Source organism: Oncorhynchus clarkii, chromosome 8, assembly GCF_045791955.1.
Source record: "Oncorhynchus clarkii lewisi isolate Uvic-CL-2024 chromosome 8, UVic_Ocla_1.0, whole genome shotgun sequence".
Classification (NCBI taxonomy): Eukaryota; Metazoa; Chordata; class Actinopteri; order Salmoniformes; family Salmonidae; genus Oncorhynchus; species Oncorhynchus clarkii.
The window spans coordinates 38,847,796-38,869,253 of record NC_092154.1 but is presented as its reverse complement, the minus strand read 5'-3'; the positions used below and the strand labels follow the sequence as shown (position 1 = coordinate 38,869,253).

Here is a 21,458-nt window from a genome sequence, read left to right as displayed (position 1 = left end):
AAAATAAATAAATAAATAAAAATAAAATAAAAATTTGTCCGATTGTCTATTCAGATAGCAGCCGATAAGATAGCCAACGGCTAGCAGGCCGCAGATGGGCGCCCAGGCAACGTTGCGCCGGAGGAGCCAGCCAGACAGTTCCCTCGGGTAGACAACGTCGGCAGTCTAGCCGTGAAGGCCCGGTGGGGCTCCGCGTAGGCAACAAAACGGGTCCGGATAGGTGACTGCAGCCCAGGAGTGATTGATGGAACTCTTCAGCTGGCTAGCTCCGGAACAATTGATGTTAGCTCCGGAATCGACGAAAGCCGATAGTCACACGGATAGCAGCTAGCTAGCTGCGAGATCCAGGCATGGACGTCCAGAGCCAGCGGCCGAAATCCAGGGACATGGAGAGAAAAATTGGTCCGATATGTTCCGCTCCGTGCCGCGCTGCGCTGCACCGCGCCGTACAAAACTGGCGATAGATTCTCGAGCCAAAGGACAGCCGATGACCACAAACCGTGGTCAGCTGAGTACCAACGATTAGCCAGTAAATAAGCTAACTAGCTTCTGAACTAGCCCCTGAACCAGCTTCTGGCTAGCTCCCGGCTAGCTTCTGGCTAATTTCTGGCTAGCCCTCTCGGAGGATCACAGATCTGAGGTAAATAATACTTTTTTTTATTTTTTATATAAATATAAATATAAACCTAGCCTCAGTGCAGTGGGCAGCTGGGAGGAGGTGCTCTTGTTCTCCATGGACTTTACAGTGTCCCAGAACTTTTTTGAGTTAGAGCTACAGGATGCAAATTTCTGCCTGAAGAAGCTGGCCTTTGCTTTCCTGACTGACTGCGTGTATGGGTTCCTGACTTCCCTGAACAGTTGGATATCGTGGGGACTATTCAATGCTATTGCAGTCCGCCACAGGATGTTTTTGTGCTGGTCGAGGGCAGTCAGGTCTGGAGTGAACCAAGGGCTATATCTGTTCTTAGTTCTGCATTTTTTGAACGGAGCATGCTTATCTAATATGGTGAGGACGTAACTTTTAAAGAATGACCAGGCATCCTCAACTGTCGGGATGAGGTCAATATTCTTCCAGGATACCCGGGCCAGGTCGATTAGAAATGCCTGCTCACCGAAGTGTTTTAGGGAGCGTTTGACAGTGATGAGGGGTGGTCGTTTGACTGCGGATCCGTAGCGGATACAGGCAATGAGGCAGTGATCGCTGAGATCCTGGTTCAAGACAGCGGAGGTGTATTTGGAGGGCCAGTTGGTCAGGATGACGTCTATGAGGGTGCCCTTGTTTACAGATTTAGTGTTGTACCTGGTGGGTTGCTTGATGATTTGTGTGAGATTGAGGGCATCAAGCTTAGATTGTAGGACTGCTGGGGTGTTAAGCATATCCCAGTTTAGGTAAGCTAACAGAACAAACTCTGAAGCTAGATGGGGGGCGATCAATTCACAAATGGTGTCCAGGGCACAGCTGGGAGCTGAGGGGGGTCGGTAGCAGGTGGCAACAGTGAGAGACTTATTTCTGGAGAGAGTCATTTTTAAAATTAGTGGTTCGAACTGTTTGGGTATGGACCTGGAAAGTATGACATTACTTTGCAGGCTATCTCTGCAGTAGACTGCAACTCCTCCCCCTTTGGCAGTTCTATCTTGACGGAAAATGTTATAGTTGGGTATGGAAATCTCAGAATTTTTGGTGGCCTTCCGGAGCCAGGATTCAGACACGGCAAGGACATCAGGGTTAGCAGAGTGTGCTAAAGCAGTGAGTAAAACAAACTTTGGGAGGAGGCTTCTGATGTTGACATGCATGAAACCAAGGCTTTTTCAATCACAGAAGTCAACAAATGAGGGTGCCTGGATTTACCTCCACATCATCATATGGATTTTATCTCTGGTAATTCAACCATTATTGATTAAGTCGGCACTGACACTCTTATCAGCACTTCACATGAGTTGGGCTGGGGATTGCCACGGCCCTCACGATGCAATATTATCACAATACTTTGCTGGTATGATATGTATTGCGATTCTCACGATTTATATACAGTTCTAGTAAAAAGTTTGGACACCTGTTCATTCAAGGGTTTTTCTTTATTTGTACTATTTTCTACATTGTATAATAATAGTGAAGACATCAACACTTTGAAATAACACACATGGAATCATGTAGTAACCAAAAAAGTGTTAAACAAATGACAGCTTTGCACAGTTTTGGCATTCTCTCAACCAATTTCATGAGGTATGCACCTGGAATGCATTTCAATTAACAGGTGTGCCTTGTTAATTTGTAGATTTTATTTCCCCAATGCGTTTGAGCCAATCAGTTGTGTTGTGACAAGGTAGGGGTGGTTTACAGAAGATAGCCCTATTTGGTAAAAGACCAAGTCCATATTATGGCAAGAACAGCTCAAACGTAATGATGGACTGTCGTTTCTCTTTGCTTAACCTCTCTGGGATATGTGGGATGGTAGTGTCCCACCTGGCCAAAAGCCAGAGAAAATGCAGAGCGCCAAATTCAAATAAATTACTATAAAAATCAAACTTTCATGAAATCACACATGCAAGATCACACATTAAAGCTACACTTGTTGTGAATTCAGCCAACATGTCAGATTTCAAGAAGGCTTTTCGGCGAAAGCAAACGATGCTATTATCTGAGGATAGCACCATAGTAAACAAAGAGAGAGAAGCATATTTCAACCCTGCAGGCGCTACACAACTCTGATATAAAAATATAATTCATGCCTTACCTTTGACGAGCGTCTTTTGTTGGCACTCCAATATTTCCCATAAACACCACAAATGGTCGTTTGTTTGATTAAATCCGTTGATATATATCCAAAATGCCCATTTATTTGGCGCGTTTGATCCAGAAAAACACCGGTTCCGACTTGCGCAACGTGACTACAAAATATCTCAAACGTTACGTGTAAACTTTGCCAAAACATTTCAAACTACTTTTGTAATACAACTTTAGTTATTTTTTAAAGTAAATAATCGATAAAATTGAAGACTGAACAGTTCACTTCAAGTTATCCTTGTTCAAGATGGCCATACTCCTTCATTACACAAAGGAAAAACCTCAAACAATTTATAAAGACTGTTGATATCCAGTGGAAGCGATCGGAACTGCAAAAAGGTCCCTTAGAAATCTGGATTCCCAATAAAAACGCATTGAAAAGTGACCTAAAAAAAAAACAAATCTCAATGGTTTCTCCTCTGGGTTTCGCCAGCTAAATAAGTTCTGTTATACTCAGACATGATTCAAACAGTTTTAGAAACTTCCGAGTGTTTTCTATCCATATTTACTAATAATATGCATATCTTATCTTCTGGGGATGAGTAGCAGGCAGTTGAATTTGGGCCTGCATTTCATCCGGACATGAAAATACTGCCCCCTGTCACCAAGAAGTTAAAGACATGGTCAGTCAATGCGGAAAGTTTCAACAACTTGGAAAGTTTCAAGTGCTGTCGCAAAAGCCATCAAGCGCTATGATGAAACGGGCTCTCATGAGAACCTCCACAGGAAAGGAAGACCCAGAGTTACCTCTGCTGCACAGGATAAGTCCATTAGTTACAGAGTTCAAGTATAGACGCATCTCAACATCAACTGTCCAGTGGAGACTGCGTGAATCAGGCCTTCATGTTTGAATTGCTGCAAAGAAACTACTACTAAAAGACACCAATAAGAAAGAGACTTGCTCGGGCCAAGAAACACAAGCAATTAAAAAAAATAAACTTTTTTTTTAAACATTTAACCTTCATTTAACTAGGCATGTCAGTTAAGAACAAATTCTTATTTACAGTGACGGCCTACCGGGGAACAGTGGGCTAACTGCCTTGTTCAGGGGCAGAACGACAGATTTTTACCTTGTCAGCTTATTGATTCTATCCAGCAACCTTTTAATTACTGGCCCAATGCTCTAGCCACTAGGCTACCTGCAATGGACGTTAGACCAGTGGAAATGTGTCCTTTTGGTCTGAGTACAAATTGCGACACAGAGTATGTGAACGGATGATCTCCGCATGCGTTGTTCCCACCGTGAAGCATGGAGGAAGTGTGATAGTGTGGGGGTGCTTTGCTGGTGACACTGTCTGATTTTATTTAGAATTCAAAGCACCCTTAACCAGCATGGCAACCACACTTTTCTGATGCGATACACCATCCCATCTGCTTTGCACTTAGTCCCACTATCATTTGTTTTTCAACAGGACAATGGCCCAACACACATCTAGGCTGTGTAATGGCTATTTGACCAAGAAGGAGAGCGATGGAGTGCTGTATCAGATGAGCTGGCCTCCCCAATCACCCGACCTCAACCCAATTGAGATGGTTTTGGATGAGTTGGACTGCAAAGTGAAGGAAAAGCAGCCAACAAGTGCCCAGCATATCTGGGAACTCATTCAAGACTGTTGGAAAAGCATTCCAGGTGAAGCTAGTTGAGAGAATGCCAAAAGTGTGGAACGCTGTCAAGACTAAGGGTGGCTACTTTGAAGAATCTAAAATATATTTAAGAATTTTTTGGTTACCTGATGATTCCATATGTTATTTCATAGTTTTGATGTCTTCACTATTATTCTACAATGTAGGAAATAGTTTTAAAAAATAAAAATGTAAACCCTTGAATGAGTAGGCGTGTCTGAACTTTTGACTGGTATTGTATGTATTGCAATTTGATGCTGTGATTTTATTGCGATTCAATGTTCCAAACATATTGCTCACCATATCTCTGCTGCAGAGGGACAAGATAGCCATGAGAACACTTTTTTTATCAGTCATGGAAATAAAAGTACTGAAAACAAATTGGCTACCTTTTTTAAAAAAAGGATGGGGAACAAGCTATGAAGGAAAAATAGCCAACTAGGGCATGAATGTGATATTGTCTATATAATCGTCAAATAATATCACTATGTAACTCACTTTCTTTTTTTTTTTTACTACCCATGAGCAGTTTGTCTTTCTGTTCAAATAACCATCAATTGCACAATCAATTCTACCATGTTGACACTTCATTTGTATTATCAACAAATCAGTGCCCCAGTTTCATCTTAGATGGAGTAGGAATGTTTAATAAGTAAAACTATCTGCACATTTTAAAAACATGTTAAAACATTAACATTATCACCCATATGCTGACCCTGCCCTCCCTGTGTCCAGCCGACGCGGAGCTCCAAGAGTAGCAGACTGTTCGGGGAAGAGGAGGAACAGCGCCTCCCATCCAGATCCCCTAGAAGGAGCCAAAGGGTCACCTCTGTGCCCCAGGTAAGGGCTCCAGCTCACACAGATGGGCAATGCAGTCTCTCTTCTTGAGGTCGATCGATTAATTATGGCCGATTTCAAGTTTTCATAACAATCGGAAATCTGTATTTTTGGACACTGATTTTTATTTCATAAATAAAAAATAAAAAAAGTATTTTTTTATTTTACACCTTTATTTAAATATTGTTGTTACATTGTACAACCGTCAATGTTATTTCATAATTATGTACAATTCTGGCAAATTAATTACGGTCTTTGTTAGGAATGAATGGACTTCACACAGTTCGCAACGAGCCAGGCGGACCAAACTGCTGCATATACCTTGACTGCTTGCAAGAGTAGTGACACAATTTCCCTAATTCTAAGAAATGCATGTTAGCAGGCAATATTAACTAAATATTCAGGTTTAAAAAATATATACTTGTGTATTGATTTTAAAGAAAGGCATTGATATTTATGGTTAGGTTTGGTGCAACGACAGTGCTAAATCGTCATCCGTTTGGTGAAGTAGGCTATGATTCGGTGAGAAATTAACAGGCACCACACCGATTTATATACAATGCAGGACACGCTAGATTAACTAGTAATATCATCAACCATGTGTAGTTAACTAGTGATTATGTGAAGATGGATTGTTTTTTATAAGTTTAATGCTAGCTAGCAACTTACCTTGGCTTCTTGCTGCCCTCGCGTAACAGGTAGTCAGCCTGCCACGCAGGCTCCTCGTGGAGTGCAATGTAAGGCAGGTGGTTAGAGCGTTTGACTAGTAACCGGAAGGTTGCAAAAACGAATCCCCGAGCTGACAAAGTAAAAATCTGTCGTTCTGCCCCTGAACAAGGCAGTTAACTCACCGTTCCTAGGCCGTCATTGAAAATAAGAATGTGTTCTTAACTGACTTGCCAAGTTAGACTTAGGGATGCCACCCGTTAGATAAAATACGGAACGGTTCCGTATTTCACTGAAAGAATAAACGTTTTGTTTTCGAAATGATAGTTTCCTGATTCGACCATATTAATGACCAGGCTCGTATTTCTGTGTTTTATTATGTTATAACTAAGTCTATTATTTGATAGAGCAGTCTGACTGAGCGATGGTAGGCAGCAGCAGACTCGTTAGCATTCATTCAAACAGCACTTTCGTGAGTTTGACAGCAGCTCTTCGCTGTGCTTCAAGCATTGAGCTGTTTGACTTCAAGCCTATCAACTCCCGAGATTAGGCTGGTGTAACCGATGTGAAATGGCTAGCTAGTTAGCGGGGTGCGCACTAATAGCTTTTCAATCGGTGACGTCACTCGCTCTGAGACTTGGAGTAGTTGTTCCTGCTCTTGATGATGCAGCTGTAGAACCTTTTGAGGATCTCAGGACTCATGCCAAATCATTTTAGTTTCCTGAGGTGGAATAGGTTTTGTCGTGCCCTCTTCACGAATGTTGGTGTGCTTGGACCATGTTAGTTTGTTGGCGATGTAGACACCAAGGAACTTAAAGCTCTCAACCTGATTCACTGCAGCCCAGTCGATTAGAATGGGGGCGTGCTCAGTCCTCTTTTTCCTTTAGTCCACAATCATCTCCTTTGTCTTGATCACGTTGAGGGAGAGGTTGTTGTCCTGGCACCACGCGGCCAGGTCTCTGACCTCCCTATAGGCTGTCTCGTCATTGTCGGTGCTCAGGCCTACCATTGTTGTGTCATCGGCAAACTTAATGATGGTATTGGAGTCGTGCCTGGCCGTGCAGTCGTGAGTGAACAGGGAGAAACGGGGGGACCGAGCACGCATCCCTGAAGGGCCCCTGTGTTGAGGAGCAGCGTGGCAGATGTGTTGCTATCTACCCTCACCACCTGGGAGCGGCCCATCAGGAAGTCCAGGATTCAGTTGCAGAGGACGGTGTTTAGTCCCAGGATCCTTATCTTAGTGATGAGCTTTTAGGGCACTATGGTGTTGAACGCTGAGCTGTAGTCAATGAATAGCATTCTTACGTAGGTGTTCCTTTTGTCTAGGTGTGAAAGGGCAGTGTGGAGTGCAATAGAGATTGCATCATCTGTGGATCTGTTGGGTCGGTATGCAAATTGGAGTGGGTCTAGGGTTTCTGGAATAATGGTGTTAATGTGAGCCATGATTAGCCTTTCAAAGCACTTCGGCGAGATGGGACGAGTGTCAGTCGGTGTAGTACGATTTGATCTTAGTCCTGTATTGATTCTTTGCCTGTTCGATGGTTTGTCGGAGGGCATAGCAAGAGTTCTTATTATCTTCCTTGTTAGAGTCCCGCTCCTTGAAAGCGGCAGCTCTAGCCTATAGCTAAGTGAGGATGTTGCATGTAATACATGGCTTCTGGTTGGAGTATGTACGTACGTTGACTGTGGGGAGGACGTCATCGATGCACTTATTGATGAAGACATTGACTGTTGTGTACTCCTCAATGCCATCGGAGGAATCCCAGCACATATTCCAGTCTGTGCTAGCAAAACAGTCCTGTACCTTAGCATCTGCTTCATCTGACCACTTTTTTTTAATTGATCTAGTCACTGGTGATTCCTGCTTTAATTTTTGCTTGTAATCAGGGTGATATAATTATTTTCAGATTTGCCAAATGGAGGGACGAGGGAGAGCTTTGTATGCGTCTCTGTGTTTAGAGTGAAGGTTGTCCAGAATTTTTTTTTCTCTGGTTGCACTTTTGACATGCTGGTAGAAATTTGGTAATACAGATTTAAGTTTCCCTGCGTTTAAAGTCCCTGGCTTCTAGGAGTGCCGTCTCCTGGGTGAGCATTTTCTTGTTTGCTTATGGCGGAATACAGCTCATTCAATGCTGTCTTAGTGCCAGCCTTTGACTGTGGGTGGTATGTAAACAGCTATGAAAAATACAGATAGTGTGGTCTACAGCTTATCATGAGATACTCTACCTCAGGCGGGCAAAATACATAGTCCGCCGCCCCTTGTCTTACCAAACGCCGCTGTTCTATCCTGCCGGTACAGCGTATAACCAGCCAGCTGTATGTTGATAATGTCGGCGTTCAGCCACGACTCCGTGAAGCATAAGATATTATTGTTTTTAATGTCCCGTTAGTATTTTAATCTTGTGCGTAGGTCATTGATTTTATTCTCCAAAGATTGCACGTTTGCTAGACAAATGGAAGGAAGTGGAGGTTTTTCGATCGCCTACAATTTCTCAGAAGGCAGCCAACCCTTTGACCCCTATTTCTCCACCTACTCTTCACGCAAATCACGGGGATCTGTGCCTGTTCAGAGAAAGCAGAATATCATTCGCGTCGGGCTCTTTAAAGGGAAAAAAGGGTTTTGCCAGTCCGTGGTGAGTAATCGCAATCCTGATGTCCAGAAGTTATTTTTGGTCATAAGAGACGGTAGCGGCAACATTATGTACAGTTGGAGTGATTAAAACTCGGTTTTTCAACCACTCCACAAATTTCTTGTTAACAAACTATAGTTTTGGCAAGTTGGTTAGGTCATCTACTTTGTTTATGACACAAGACATTTTTGCTACAATTGTTTCCAGACAGATTATTTCACTTATTCACTGTATCACAATTCCAGTGGGTCAGAAGTTTACATACACTAAGTTGACTGTGCCTTTAACTTCTTACTGCTGGGGGGCAGTATTGAGTAGCTTGAATGAATACGGTGCCCAGAGTTAACTGCCTGCTACTCAGGCCCAGAAGCTAAGATATGCATATTATTAGTATATTTGGATAGAAAACACTCTGACGTTTCTAAAACTGTTTGAATTATGTCTGTGAGTATAACAGAACTCATATGGCAGGCAAAAACCTGAGAAAAAAATCTGAGGTTTGTAGTTTTTCAACTCATCCTGTATTGAAGGTATAGTGGGATATTGGTCATCTTGCACTTCCTAAGGCTTCCACTAGATGTCAACAGTCTTTAGAATGTTGTTTGATGCTTCTGCTATGAAGGGGGCTGAATGAAAGGGGAATGACTCAGAGGTCTGGCAGAGAGCCACGGGCTCGTGACGCGCAGTCATGAGAAACACCATGGGACCCTGCAGCCGTCATACCGCTCAGGAAGGAGACGCATTCGGTATCCTAGAGATGAACATACCTTGGTGCGAAAAGTGCAAATCAATCCCAGAACAGCAAAGGATCTTGTGAAGATGCTAGAGGAAACAGGTACCAAAGTATCTATATCCACAGTAAAACAAGTCCTATATGGACATAACCTGAAAAGCTGCTTAGCATGGAAGAAGCCACTGCTCCAAAACCGCTGTAAAAAAAGCCAGACTACAATTTGCAACTGCACATGGGGACAAAGATTGTACTTTTTGGAGAAATGCCCTCTGGTCTGATGAAACAAAAATAGAACTGTTTGGCATAATGACCATTGTTATGTTTGAAGGAAAAAGGGGGATGCTTGCAAACCAAAGAACACCATCCCAACCGTGAAGCACGGGGGTGCCAGCATCATGAGGCATGAAACAAAATAGATAGCATCATGAGGCAGGACAATTATGTGGATATATTGAAGCAACATCTCAAGCAATCAGTTAAAGCTTGGTCGCAAATGGGTCTTCCAAATGGACAATGACCCCAAGCATACTTCCAAAGTTGTGGCAAAATGGCTTAAGGACAACAAAGTCAAGGTATTGGAGTGGCCGTCACAAAGCCCTGACCTCAATCTTATAGAAGATGTGTGGGGAGAGCTGAAAAAGCTTGTGTGAGCAAGGAGGCCTACAAACCTGACTCAGTTACACCAGCTCTGTCAGGAGGAATGGGCCAAAATTCACCCAACTTATTGTGGGAAGCTTGTGGAAGGCTACCTGAAATGTTTGACCCAAGTTAAACAATTTAAATGCAATGCTACCAGATACTAATTGAGTGTATGTGAACTTTTGACCCACTGGGAATGTGATAAAAGCTGAAATAAATCACTCTTCTATTATTCAGACATTTTCACATTCTTAAAATAAAATGGTGATCCTAACTGACCTAAGACAGGACATTTCTACTAGGATTAAATGTCAGGAATTGTGAAAAACTGAGTTTAAATGTATTTGGCTAAGGTGTATGTAAACTACCGACTTCAACTGTACAAAATAAGTTTTAAAAAATGTTACAGAAAACGCAAATAAAACACAAAAAAACAATCGGTTGGACACGTAAAACGTCTGCCTTCTCCACCACCATTTTAGTATATTTGCATATATCCTTTTTTAAACCATGAGGAAGTAATGTGAATCATTGCCTATCATTTATCAACTTGTCAGGATCTGATTAACCTAGATGTCTCTAACTTAATTCTTGTTCATTTGTTTTGGTATGTTTTCTTGTAGAAGTTTACTAATGTGACAACCCCAGATAAGAAAGTGTCTCAGAGAATTGGTCTGCGATTGAGAAACCTCCTCAAACTGCCAAAAGCACACATGGTGCATCTACGAGTGGTTTTACTCTAACATAGACAGGTAAGCTGTATTCCATACTTTCACAGTGAGTTATTGTAAGTTCTTTATTCCATTGAGTGCTGCCAACTTTTTCTCCTTCCAGACCTTTATTTGAAGGGGACAATGACTTCTGCCTGTGTTTGAAAGAGTCCTTTCCTAACCTGAAGACCAGGAAGTTGATCCGTGTGGAGTGGGGGACAATCAGGAGACTGATGGGAAAACCCAGACGGTATTGTTCATTATTATAGCATATTCTCTTTTCAAAGCTTGGCCCTCCAAATCAGATTTTTATTTCAAAGCTCTCTTACATAGAACATTGTCCTGATCATATAGGCCTAGACCATGTCCAAAACAACAAAAAATACACTAAGTTCGTACATTTTCTGTCATTTAAATTGTGAAGTCATGTCTTTCTACACAATACCACTACTAATATATCCAATCTGGGAGGTAAACTTGATAAAGTATTCAATCATTTTGCTGTGTATTTCGGATTGAATCAAGGCATTAGAATGTCCAGAGGCCACCAAAATAGAGCTCCTTCTGCTAAAAATGTTTAACTCGGGGGTGGCCTGGCTTGTTATGTTCTTGTGGAAAACACTGATCCCTAGCCACCAATGATACTCCACGCAGAAACATGTTTAACCATTTATTGAATCATGCATGTCTTGGCGATATAGGATCTGCTCCTTCAGCATCAATATATACAATTAACTACAAGCAGTGAATGTGGTAAGCTATACCAATCCCCCAAAACAGCAAAGCCAGAATACTGTGTAGCTACAGCAGAAAGCACTATTTAGATATTATCAAATGATCCAGCTAAGTCATTCTACCATATCAAGGTTGTGGCCTATGAGGATCAGGTTACAGTGGATCATGGTTCTACAGAGATCTCTTCCTCCCGCACAGGTGGAAAGGTATAGAGGGATTGGTTGAGGGGTTTATGATCTCACACCCATCGTAAATTTTAAGGCAGCAGCCCAACCCTTCTGGTCTGTAACGTGAGAGGCTGGAATGTCTGTGTGCCTTAGGAAGAGTTTACAGCCCAAAATGCCAGAACATCAAATAAATTGACCTTTGGACATTATATTTCAGCCAAAATGGTGGTAAAACAATGATAGATGGAATATGAAAATGAATGTCAATTTTTGTGCTGTCATTAAAACTTAAATGAAGACGTTATAACAAAAACGTTACTTGAAGAGTTATTATTTGTATATGATGTTTACATCCTTTTTGTTGTGTAGAAAATATCCATATCAAAGAGAACTGTGATTTTAGTTGTCTAAACGAGATCATAGTAAGTTCTAATACCTTGCCTTGTAACTAGCTACAACCCAGGGAACCCAGAGAGCATGTCATAAAGACGGAAACGGCCCTTTTGACCCGAGGGTATAAAACGTGTGCGCTAAGAATTTACATATCAGACTAAGTTGACCATGCGCTGCAGCCGCGAAACGCAACACGAGTTTGAGGAAGACAAAGGAACCTTTTAACAATCAATGTTATGGTTGATTACTGTATCTAGGAAGGTGAATTCAAGCAGGGCCACCCAGTTATTCTTTTCAAGTCACCGGTTGTCTACACGGCCCTCCTACCCACGTTGGGAGTGTCGACACGGCTGATTAGCCTCGCCTCCTCAGAAGCTCACTCACAGAACGAGTGCAAGGAAACAGACAACTAAGAGAAAGGACATGGCTCTCCCGAGTGGCGCAGTGGTCTAAGGTTAGCTGTGCAACTAGAGATTCTGGGTTTTTAGAAAAAGTGCAACTAGGCCTATTTGTTTTTGGAAAAAGTTTCAAACTATATTGCTGTTCATTGTCTATATATACACTACTCGTTTAAAAGCTAAAGAGAGGCCAGTGGAGATTCAGTACGTGAATTGCGCATGAAGCGAACAGTGAAGAAAACCAAGATGTGTAAATTAGAAGTTAATATATTAATGCAAAAAATACCAGTAAGTGTTTGCACAGATTTAGATAAAGCACTCACTTAAATTAAAATGTAGTGTCATCATAGCCACCCACTGCTTCACTAAAATTGATCATTAGGCTATGGACAGGTTGTGTGCATTTGTCTATTTTCTAATAGTTGTCAATTAAATCTTCATGCCTATCACAACTGTTTCAAAACTCAGCAAAAAAAGAAACGTCTTCTCACTGTCAACTGCGTTTATTTTCAGCAAACTTAACATGTGTAAATACTTGTATGAACATAAGATTTAACAATTGAGACATAAACTGAACAAGTTCCACATACATGTGAATAACAGAAATTGAATAATGTGTAGCTGATAAGGGAGGGTCAAAATCAAAAGTCAGAATCTGGTGTGGCCACCAGCTGCATTAAGTACTGCAGTGCATCTCCTCCTCATGGACTGCACCAGATTTGCCCTATTATTTCTGTGAGATGTTACCCCACTCTTCCACCAAGGCAGCTGCAAGTTCCCGGACATTTCCGGGGGCAATGGCCCGAGCCTTCACCCTCCGATCCAATAGGTCCCAGATGTGCTCAATGGGATTGCGATCCGGGCTCTTCGCTGGCCATGGTAGATCACTGACATTCCTGTCTTGCAGGAAATCATGCCCAGATCGAGCAGTATGACTGGTGGCATTGTCATGCTGGAGGGTCATGTCGGGATGAGCCTGCAGAAAGGGTACCACATGAAGGGGGAGGATGTCTTCCCTGTAACGCACAGCGTTGAGATTGCCTGCAATGACAAGAAGCTCAGTCTGATGATGCTGTGACACACCGCCCCAGACCATGACGGGCCCTCCACCTCCAAATCGATCCTGCTCCAGAGTACAGGCCTCGGTGTAACGCTCATTCCTTTGACGATAAATGCATATCCGACCATCACCCCTGATGAGACAAAACCGTGACTCGTCAGTGAAGAGCACTTTTTGCCAGTCCTGTCTGGTCCAGCGACGGTGGGTTTGTGCCTATGGACGACGTTGTTGCCGGTGATGTCTGGTGAGGACCTGCCTTGCAACTGTCCACAATAGGGCTTGTAGGCCTGTCTGAGCACTGATGGAGGGATTGTGCATTCCTGGTGTAACTCAGGCAGTTGTTGTTGCCATCCTGTACCTGTCCCGCAGTTGTGATGTTCAGATGTACCGATCCTGTGCGGGTGTTACATGTGGTCTGCCACTGCGAGGACGATCAGCTGTCCGTCCTGTCTCCCTGTAGCGCCATCTTCGGCGTCTCACAGTACGGACATTGCAATGTATTGCCCTGGCCACATCTGTAGTCCTCATGCCTCCTTGCAGCATGCCTAAGGCACGTTCACGCAGATGAGCAGGGACACTAGGCATCTTTCTTTTGGTGTTTTTCAGAGTCAGTAGAAAGGCCTCTTCAGTGTCCCAAGTTTTCATAACTGTGACCTTACTTGCCTACTGTCTGTAAGCTGTTAGTGTCTTAATGACCGTTCCACAGGTGCATGTTCATTAATTGTTTATGGTTCCTTGAACAAGCATGTGAAACAGTGTTTGAACCCTTTACAATGAAGATCTGTGAAGTTATTTGGATTTTTACGAATTATCTTTGAAAGACAGGGTCCTGAAAAGGGGATGTTTTTTTTTGCTGAGTTTATATATCTCCCTTAACATTTCCTTGTCAATTAATATGATAGGCTACATTGATTTAGCGTCATCCGATAATGTAGACAAAAAAATAATTATTCTACAGGATTTGAAGGTAAGGCACCGTTCTTGAGTGTGATGCACTGCAGGTGACTTTGAAATGAGTCCTTTTAGGTGGGTCGGTGTGCATGTATAAGTTCACTAATTCTCTATGTCCATTCATAAAGTTTTCTAAAATAGCTTAGACTGTCTGGACTTCGTCTCTTTTTGCAGGGTCAGAATATATGCGAGGAATGACGACGTGCCAGTTTTGCATTGGCTCTCTTATTAAATGGGATGCAATTGAATGAAACGTAGCCAAGCTGCGTTTCAATAAAATTCATGATTCATCCTATCAGATACTTAGCCTATATCCTAATATTTTCAGTAGCATATTTTTCCGGAAGTATATAATTTCATCTCATTACTGTGTCCCCTCTTACCACTTTTAACAACATATTGCCATATGGAATAACTACAGCAGCATTAGTGACGTTATGCGAAATGCTCTGAAAAGTGGAGGGAAAAACACATCGGACATAGTATGAATGGTTTAGTGCGTCAAAATTCGAATTCCTCTCCAATCTGACATTTTATTCATTTGTATATTAAAATAATATTTAGAGGTTATAACTTGAATATTAATAAAATGCTACTGATAATAACGAAGTGTCATGGTTATAGTGAAGTTGCAATAAAAAGCCACGTGTTTCTTTTGAACGGTTATGTCGGTTACTGTGTACATTGGCCTGGCCAATTACCATGATTTCAAATTCCATACTCTCACAGCATATTGCTTGATCGCTAACAGCTAATCGCCATATGGGTGTTTAGCAAGCCAACCGCATGCTAGGTAATGCTAGTATCAACTGCTCATCCAACACAGCTGAAACTATAGCAAGCCTTAATTGGTCATCTCACAGCTATAAAGCGTCAGCTTCCCCACTAAGGTATACGGTGATAACTTGAAATCTGAGGAAGAAAGCTTATGGTTTGGGTTAGGCAGTAGTAACTATTTCAAATGAAGCTGTACCTCTGTGAAAATATTCTTAATGATGGAAAGACCCAGAAAAGTTTAGCTGACGACAGCCTTACTCCATCCGAGTAGCACAAGATATCACGCTGCCCGACTGCTGAACAATGTGTGTAGAGGCCCGCAGCATTTGGGCCAGCGGTGGTAGATATGAGTCATGTTCCACTACAGTGACTGTAGCAGTGTGAGGGTATTAGATACCTTGCATACACACCATGTACAAGCATGCATGATAATGCACGTAAACTTGTTTACCACTATCCTAAAATGATGTGTGCCATCGTACTGCGATGCTCCAAGCAGATGCTATTGAAGGGGTAGACAGTGTTGGCATCTGTCACCACAACATCGTGTGCTATTGGCAATAGCAATAATAGCAACCATGCCTTAACGACTATGTGCAGATCATACAAGACGTAACAAGAAATGCATGAATTAGCACAAGATCATGGATACGGAGCCAAACCATGCACATGCTCCCATGAATGCAATATCGGCAGCCATTCCAATTATGCAGTACTGTGTGTAGATAATGAAGCAAAGAATATCAGCTACAACCTGAATGTGTTATCATTCCCCACAGCATAAGAGTTGAAGCCTAAAACGCTTGATAGAACTAAATGAATTAATAACAGTAGCTAATGCATGATTACTAGAATGAAACGATCACTAAAATTAGAATACAATAGCATATGATAGAATTCGAATAGAGTCACAAAACTGTCACTCGAAAAATACTAATAGAATGCAAAGATGAACCGACAGGAAGGACTACATATGTAAAATGCATGATTAAACCTGGCTAATAAATCAGCCTAAACCTACTGCTGCAGATAAGGATGAAGTAAATGTAACTACTTTGTCTGAAACTATGCTGTAAAATGTATGCCAATAGTGTGACTCGTGAAACAGTATGCACAAATGTCCTAGCAGACACTCCTGATTTGATCAAATCAAACTTTGTCACATGCTCCAAATACAACAAGTGTAGACCTTACTGTGAAATGCTTACTTACAAGCCCAACAGTGCAGTTCAAGAAAGAGTTAAGAAAATATTTACGCAAAATATTTACGCAATAAAATAATAACGAAGCTATACACAGGGGGTACAGGTTAGTCAGGTAATGTGTCCATGTAGGTAGGGGTGAAGTGACTACGCATAGAGCAGAAGTGTAGCTATACAAGTACACTAATCCAGACCAGTCTGCAAGTTCATTTGAATGCATTTCTAGCTTTAAAATGTAACAGGGAAAAAGGTTCCAAAGAATAATAACCATAGTTAGAAATCATTTGTACAACATTTACAATGTGACTGCCGGCGCAAGTCACAATAACTAATGTGATTGGGATGATCCCTAAAATGTAGAATATTGCTGGAAGGCACCGTATCAGCAGTCTCGTGAGGTGCACGACATGCAGTGATAGTTAGGCTACTTTCGATATTGATGCTACACTAAACAAATTACTGACTGCATAGAGACTGAGATACTATCGAATCGCCATAAGTACCATCTCCTGCTCCTGATCAGAAAGCATTGCTCCTCACTCATGGAATATCAACGCCTAGGCCTCTATAGCTATCCTAGCATTGGCTACTTTCTAATTGTATGGACGAGGGATGATTCTCCATGATGGGGTGTGAGTTCACCGAGCGCACAGACTTCCTGAAATCTGGCATTGGGAACAAAGTAGGCTATACGATAGGCTACTGTTAGTGTTCAAATACTGGAGAGTTGAGACCAAATCACAGACGCTGGACAGAGTGGATTTCAGTTGTAACAAAAGACAGTTTTAATGAGTCAGAGATATCTTGTCCCGCAGTTTTACGTGCACGGACCTAGTTCACATAACTCGGCAAGGAGCCAGGTGAAAAAGAGACCTATACAATGGTTACATACATTTTTATACATAGAATAAAGTAGGTGGAGTCTTGTCGTTTCGGTCTTCTTGACTGGTCGGAGGGTTGGAGGCGGGCCTTGCTCTAGCCAGAGCGGGCCCCATTGGTGCACAGCAAAAGTTCTTTGCTCTTGGGACCGGCCAGTTAGAGGGAGATGAGATGTGTGTTTATATAAGGAAGAGGGGGTCAGTCTTATGGCTGGGTGTATGTGTTCTTACGACGGAATGTCTTTGTTTATATGAGCTATGTGTATGAATATTTATATAACACTACTCCCGAGACGACTAATTATACTAAGCTAGCTAGTTTGTAGCTGGCTATTGATGGACAACATTCATGCAGCAACATAGTTGATCCTCACAATCAATGACATCCCCCGCAGCAGCCATACATTTCATCATGAGCATATTGAACCATGCATGTCAGGTTAAAACACAGCTAGCGAGCATTCACTAAGAAAATGTATCATAAAGCGGTAGCATGGCGATGAACCGCTAGCTGCAGCATACTAGCAGTAGCAGCAAGCGGCAGCAGGATGTGTGAGCAGAACCGGGCAGCTTAAGTGGGCCGCCAAGTAAGGTAGGTGTGATTGCACCAATTAGATGTTAGTGATAATCTCAGTTGAGGTGGGCACTCAGGTTCCCTTTCTGAACTGGCTTCTCTTTATGGACACCATGGAATCTCTGGGAAATATCAATGCAATGGAATCGAAATAAACATTTTTTGGGGTTTTCTTTTTCATGCACACCAAGTGTACCAGTTATTTGTGTCTGTAATTAACTCAAATGTTCCCCTCTAGGTGTTCATCTGCATTCTTTTCAGAGGAGCGGACTGCACTGAGGCAGAAGAGGCAGAAGATGCGTCTGCTGCAGCAGAGGAAGCTTGCAGACGTGTCACACTGCAAAGACCTCCCCGATGAGATTCCCCTGCTGCTTGTCATAGGAACCAAAGTCACTGGTACAACACTGTTGTCATGGCAACCAAAGTGACTTGTTAAATATCAGCAGCCCTTACCCTAAAAGTAACTATCATAGTCATCTGTAAAATATCCACAAACCTGTAGCCATAGCAACCAAAGTCACCTGCAAATATCTCCAGATTAGATTTCCTTGTTTTTGTATGTGCAGCCAGCTTTGAGTATTGATGATGTCTGTGTGTATTCCAGCTCGTCTCAGGGGAGTCCATGACGGCCTGTTCACTGGGCAGATTGATGCTGTGGATACAGGCGCTGCCACTTACCGTGTGACCTTTGACCGGAATGGGCTCGGCACACACACTGTGCCTGACTACGAAGTGTTGGTATGCCTTCATAACACTCATTCAGCATTATGTTAGAACCGGGATTCTAACCTCATCAGACATCACAGACACAAACACATAAGTCTTTGGCCATCACTAGCAGTTTTGTCCAAGCCCCAAGAAAGCATTACCAACCTAGAAGACGATACATTTTTCTTCCTCGATCACGCTCATAGGCTTTCGGAAAATCAGCAGCAAGGGAGGGAACATGTACAAGATATTGCCAATACCATTGTGATTTATTGCATTACCAGCTAGAGTTGATTTAAAATATCTGTTGTGTTTCTTCCCTCTCCAGAGTAACGAGCCTAACGAGACCATGCCCATCTCAGCCTTTGCCCAGAAACAGAGACCCTCCCGCTTCCAGAACTTCATGACCCAACCTAGGGAAACTTACCCCTCTGCCACCACACCCGTCCTCATGGTAAGCATGAAACAAGGGCTTCAGTGCACATTATAGTTGCCTTTCCAGTTTTATTTGTGATCATTTGAGATTACGGGGAATGCTTCATGTACTTCTATTGCTATAAGATGAATATGACGGACCCTTACATTGAATATTGTTTTATTTATTTGGAATTGACACGTCAATTCCTGTGACAGGACAATGACCCCCTCATCAGCCAGTCTCCATGGAAAAGCAAACTCTCCGGAGCTGAAGGGGATACACTCGGCGGATTCCCTGTCAAGTTCCTCGTTCAAGTGGTGAGTGTTCCCGTCTTTGCTTTGCCTCTAGGATCATATATCATGTAAATATGTCCCACTAAAATCTCTCCCTCTCCTCTATCTCCTAGACGAGGCTTTCCAAGATCCTTATGATCAAGAAGGAACACATCAAGCACTTGAAAGATATGAACTCAGAGGCTGAAAAACTGGTATGGTCATAGATAGTTCTATAACAATATTATAACAGAATATTTTCAAGACAGTATATTCAGTCAAAGAAATTTGGAAATAAGTGACAAAAAGTAAATGTATACCACTTAACATTGATATGTGTGTTTGTCTTTGTAGAAGTCGTATTCAATGCCTATAGGCCTGGAGTTCCAGAAGCGTTATGCCACCACAGTCCTGGAGCTGGAGCAGCTCAATAAGGACCTGAACAAGGTGCTGCACGAGGTCCAGCAGTTCTGCTGCGAGGTGAGGACTTATTTCGGGCTCATCAAATAAATGGGCTATATTTGATAGTTTTGCAGTTAAATGTGTAGCATGTAGCCAAGCCTCTTGTGAGGGTACTTAGTGAGAAGACATACCGAAGACTAGCAAAACATCAGCAATAGTTGTTTTAGATTGTCATCAGCGAAAGGGCGTCTTAATAATAATGTAAATAAAATGTGTTTGTGTTTACAAAGCTTATATGAACTTCTTTCTCTTCAGCTGCTCCCAGAACAGTTTTGCAACAACATGAATCTAAGTATCTATGTCCCTGCGCCCTCTCTAGCTGGCCCCAGATCAGGGCATGGCGCCTGCAGACCGGCCCACAGAGCTGCGTCAGCACTGTGAGGAAGAGGCCAAGGAGATAGTGCAGCAGACCAACTCCCTCCGCGACGACCAGCAGTGTGTTTCTAACTCCAGCCTCACACACCTCATCTCAGGCCTCACCGCCTTGTTGCTTCAGATCAAGGTTAGTGTAAGGTACACACACACAGCCTCACAGCCCTACTCAAGTTATTTGTTTGCCTGATCATGCATTTGTTTGTGCTCCAGTGTCTGGCTGAGGGAGGAGACCTGAACTCCTTTGAATTTAAATCACTGATGGACTCTCTGAATGACATAAAGAGCTCAATAGACCCCTCCAACCTCAGGTGAGTGCCTCTACATATCACACTCATTCTCTGCCCCAATGTTTTGTCCTATTTAGAGTTATGCAGGGAGATGGATGGCGGTGATAGAAGTCTTCAGAGAAAGGTCTATAAATATGGCCAAGATGACGGGTGCATGTTCACATGGTCAAAATGTGTGTGTCTTGTCTGTGCAGTTGCTTCCAGAACAACGTAGAGATCCACGTAGCACACATCCAGAGTGGCCTGAGTCAGCTGGGAAACCTGCATGCCTTTGCAGCCAACAACACCAACACGGTCTGAAGCCGGCATCATTACCACACACAGAGAGCAGCCTGGTCAGCACCAACTGAGTGGAACATACACACACACACCATCTCGAATGACTGAAAGAAAATATGTCCTTTGTGGATCCCCTAACTTCCCTCCAAGAAAGGCCCCACTGAAATGATCTGGTTCAACATGTATTTTTTAGGTTGTGGGGAAATATCCAGATTTTTATCAGTCTGTCGTCCACTTTTATTGTGGATGTCTTTTGAAAATGATTTGTTTACTATAATGAAAACTGACATTTTAATGTCAAAAAATTGCCCTGGTCTCTAAACTAGATTTTGGTCATTGCGGGAATTCACGTACATTTCCTGTTGTAGATTATTCTATAGTCTCATGGGCCAAACAGTACGTTAAACAGTTTCTATAATAATCCATATTTATTTATTTATTTTTGAGTGATATAACAATTTACCATTTGGAGCTTCCCTTTGAGTCAATGTTTTGTGTTCCTTTACTCAACTGGTAGTAAGCACAGGGGAGGCTAAAGAATGTTTTGTACATTTTCTTTATTGTGGATATATGTAGAATGCCTTTATGATTACTAGGATTTATCATCAACATTTCTGTAACCTACTCAAAGATGGCTTTTGTAATTTTGTGTGCACTGAAGAGATTTTTGTAAAAGTAGGTTTGACAGTCTCGAACAGGGCATTGCTGTTGCTGAAAGCTCACATCAGGCCTACATCACTGATGTAACCAAATTTCAAACACAAAACTGAGTTGGTAAAGTTTGTTACCAGAATTTCTCCATTTCACAATTGGTTTTGTAAATCTGTATATGGGAATGCCCCAGGGCAATTGTAAATATTCCTTGCTGTCATTTTGTATTAAACATATAGCAAAGCAAA

The 21,458-nt window shown here is 42.3% G+C and overlaps 1 protein-coding gene across 1 annotated transcript; it reads left to right on the top strand.

Annotated features, from left to right (window-relative positions):
• The first annotated feature begins 350 nt into the window (after positions 1-350).
• LOC139415444 (protein lin-9 homolog) lies at positions 351-21,458 on the top strand. The gene is given in 14 exon segments (XM_071163533.1): positions 351-446; positions 5,144-5,248; positions 10,537-10,625; positions 10,627-10,665; positions 10,748-10,873; positions 17,997-18,154; positions 18,363-18,496; positions 18,795-18,920; positions 19,100-19,201; positions 19,291-19,371; positions 19,511-19,636; positions 19,938-20,120; positions 20,204-20,301; positions 20,475-21,458. Coding segments are annotated over 14 exon segments (1,569 nt in total). The 3' UTR covers positions 20,581-21,458.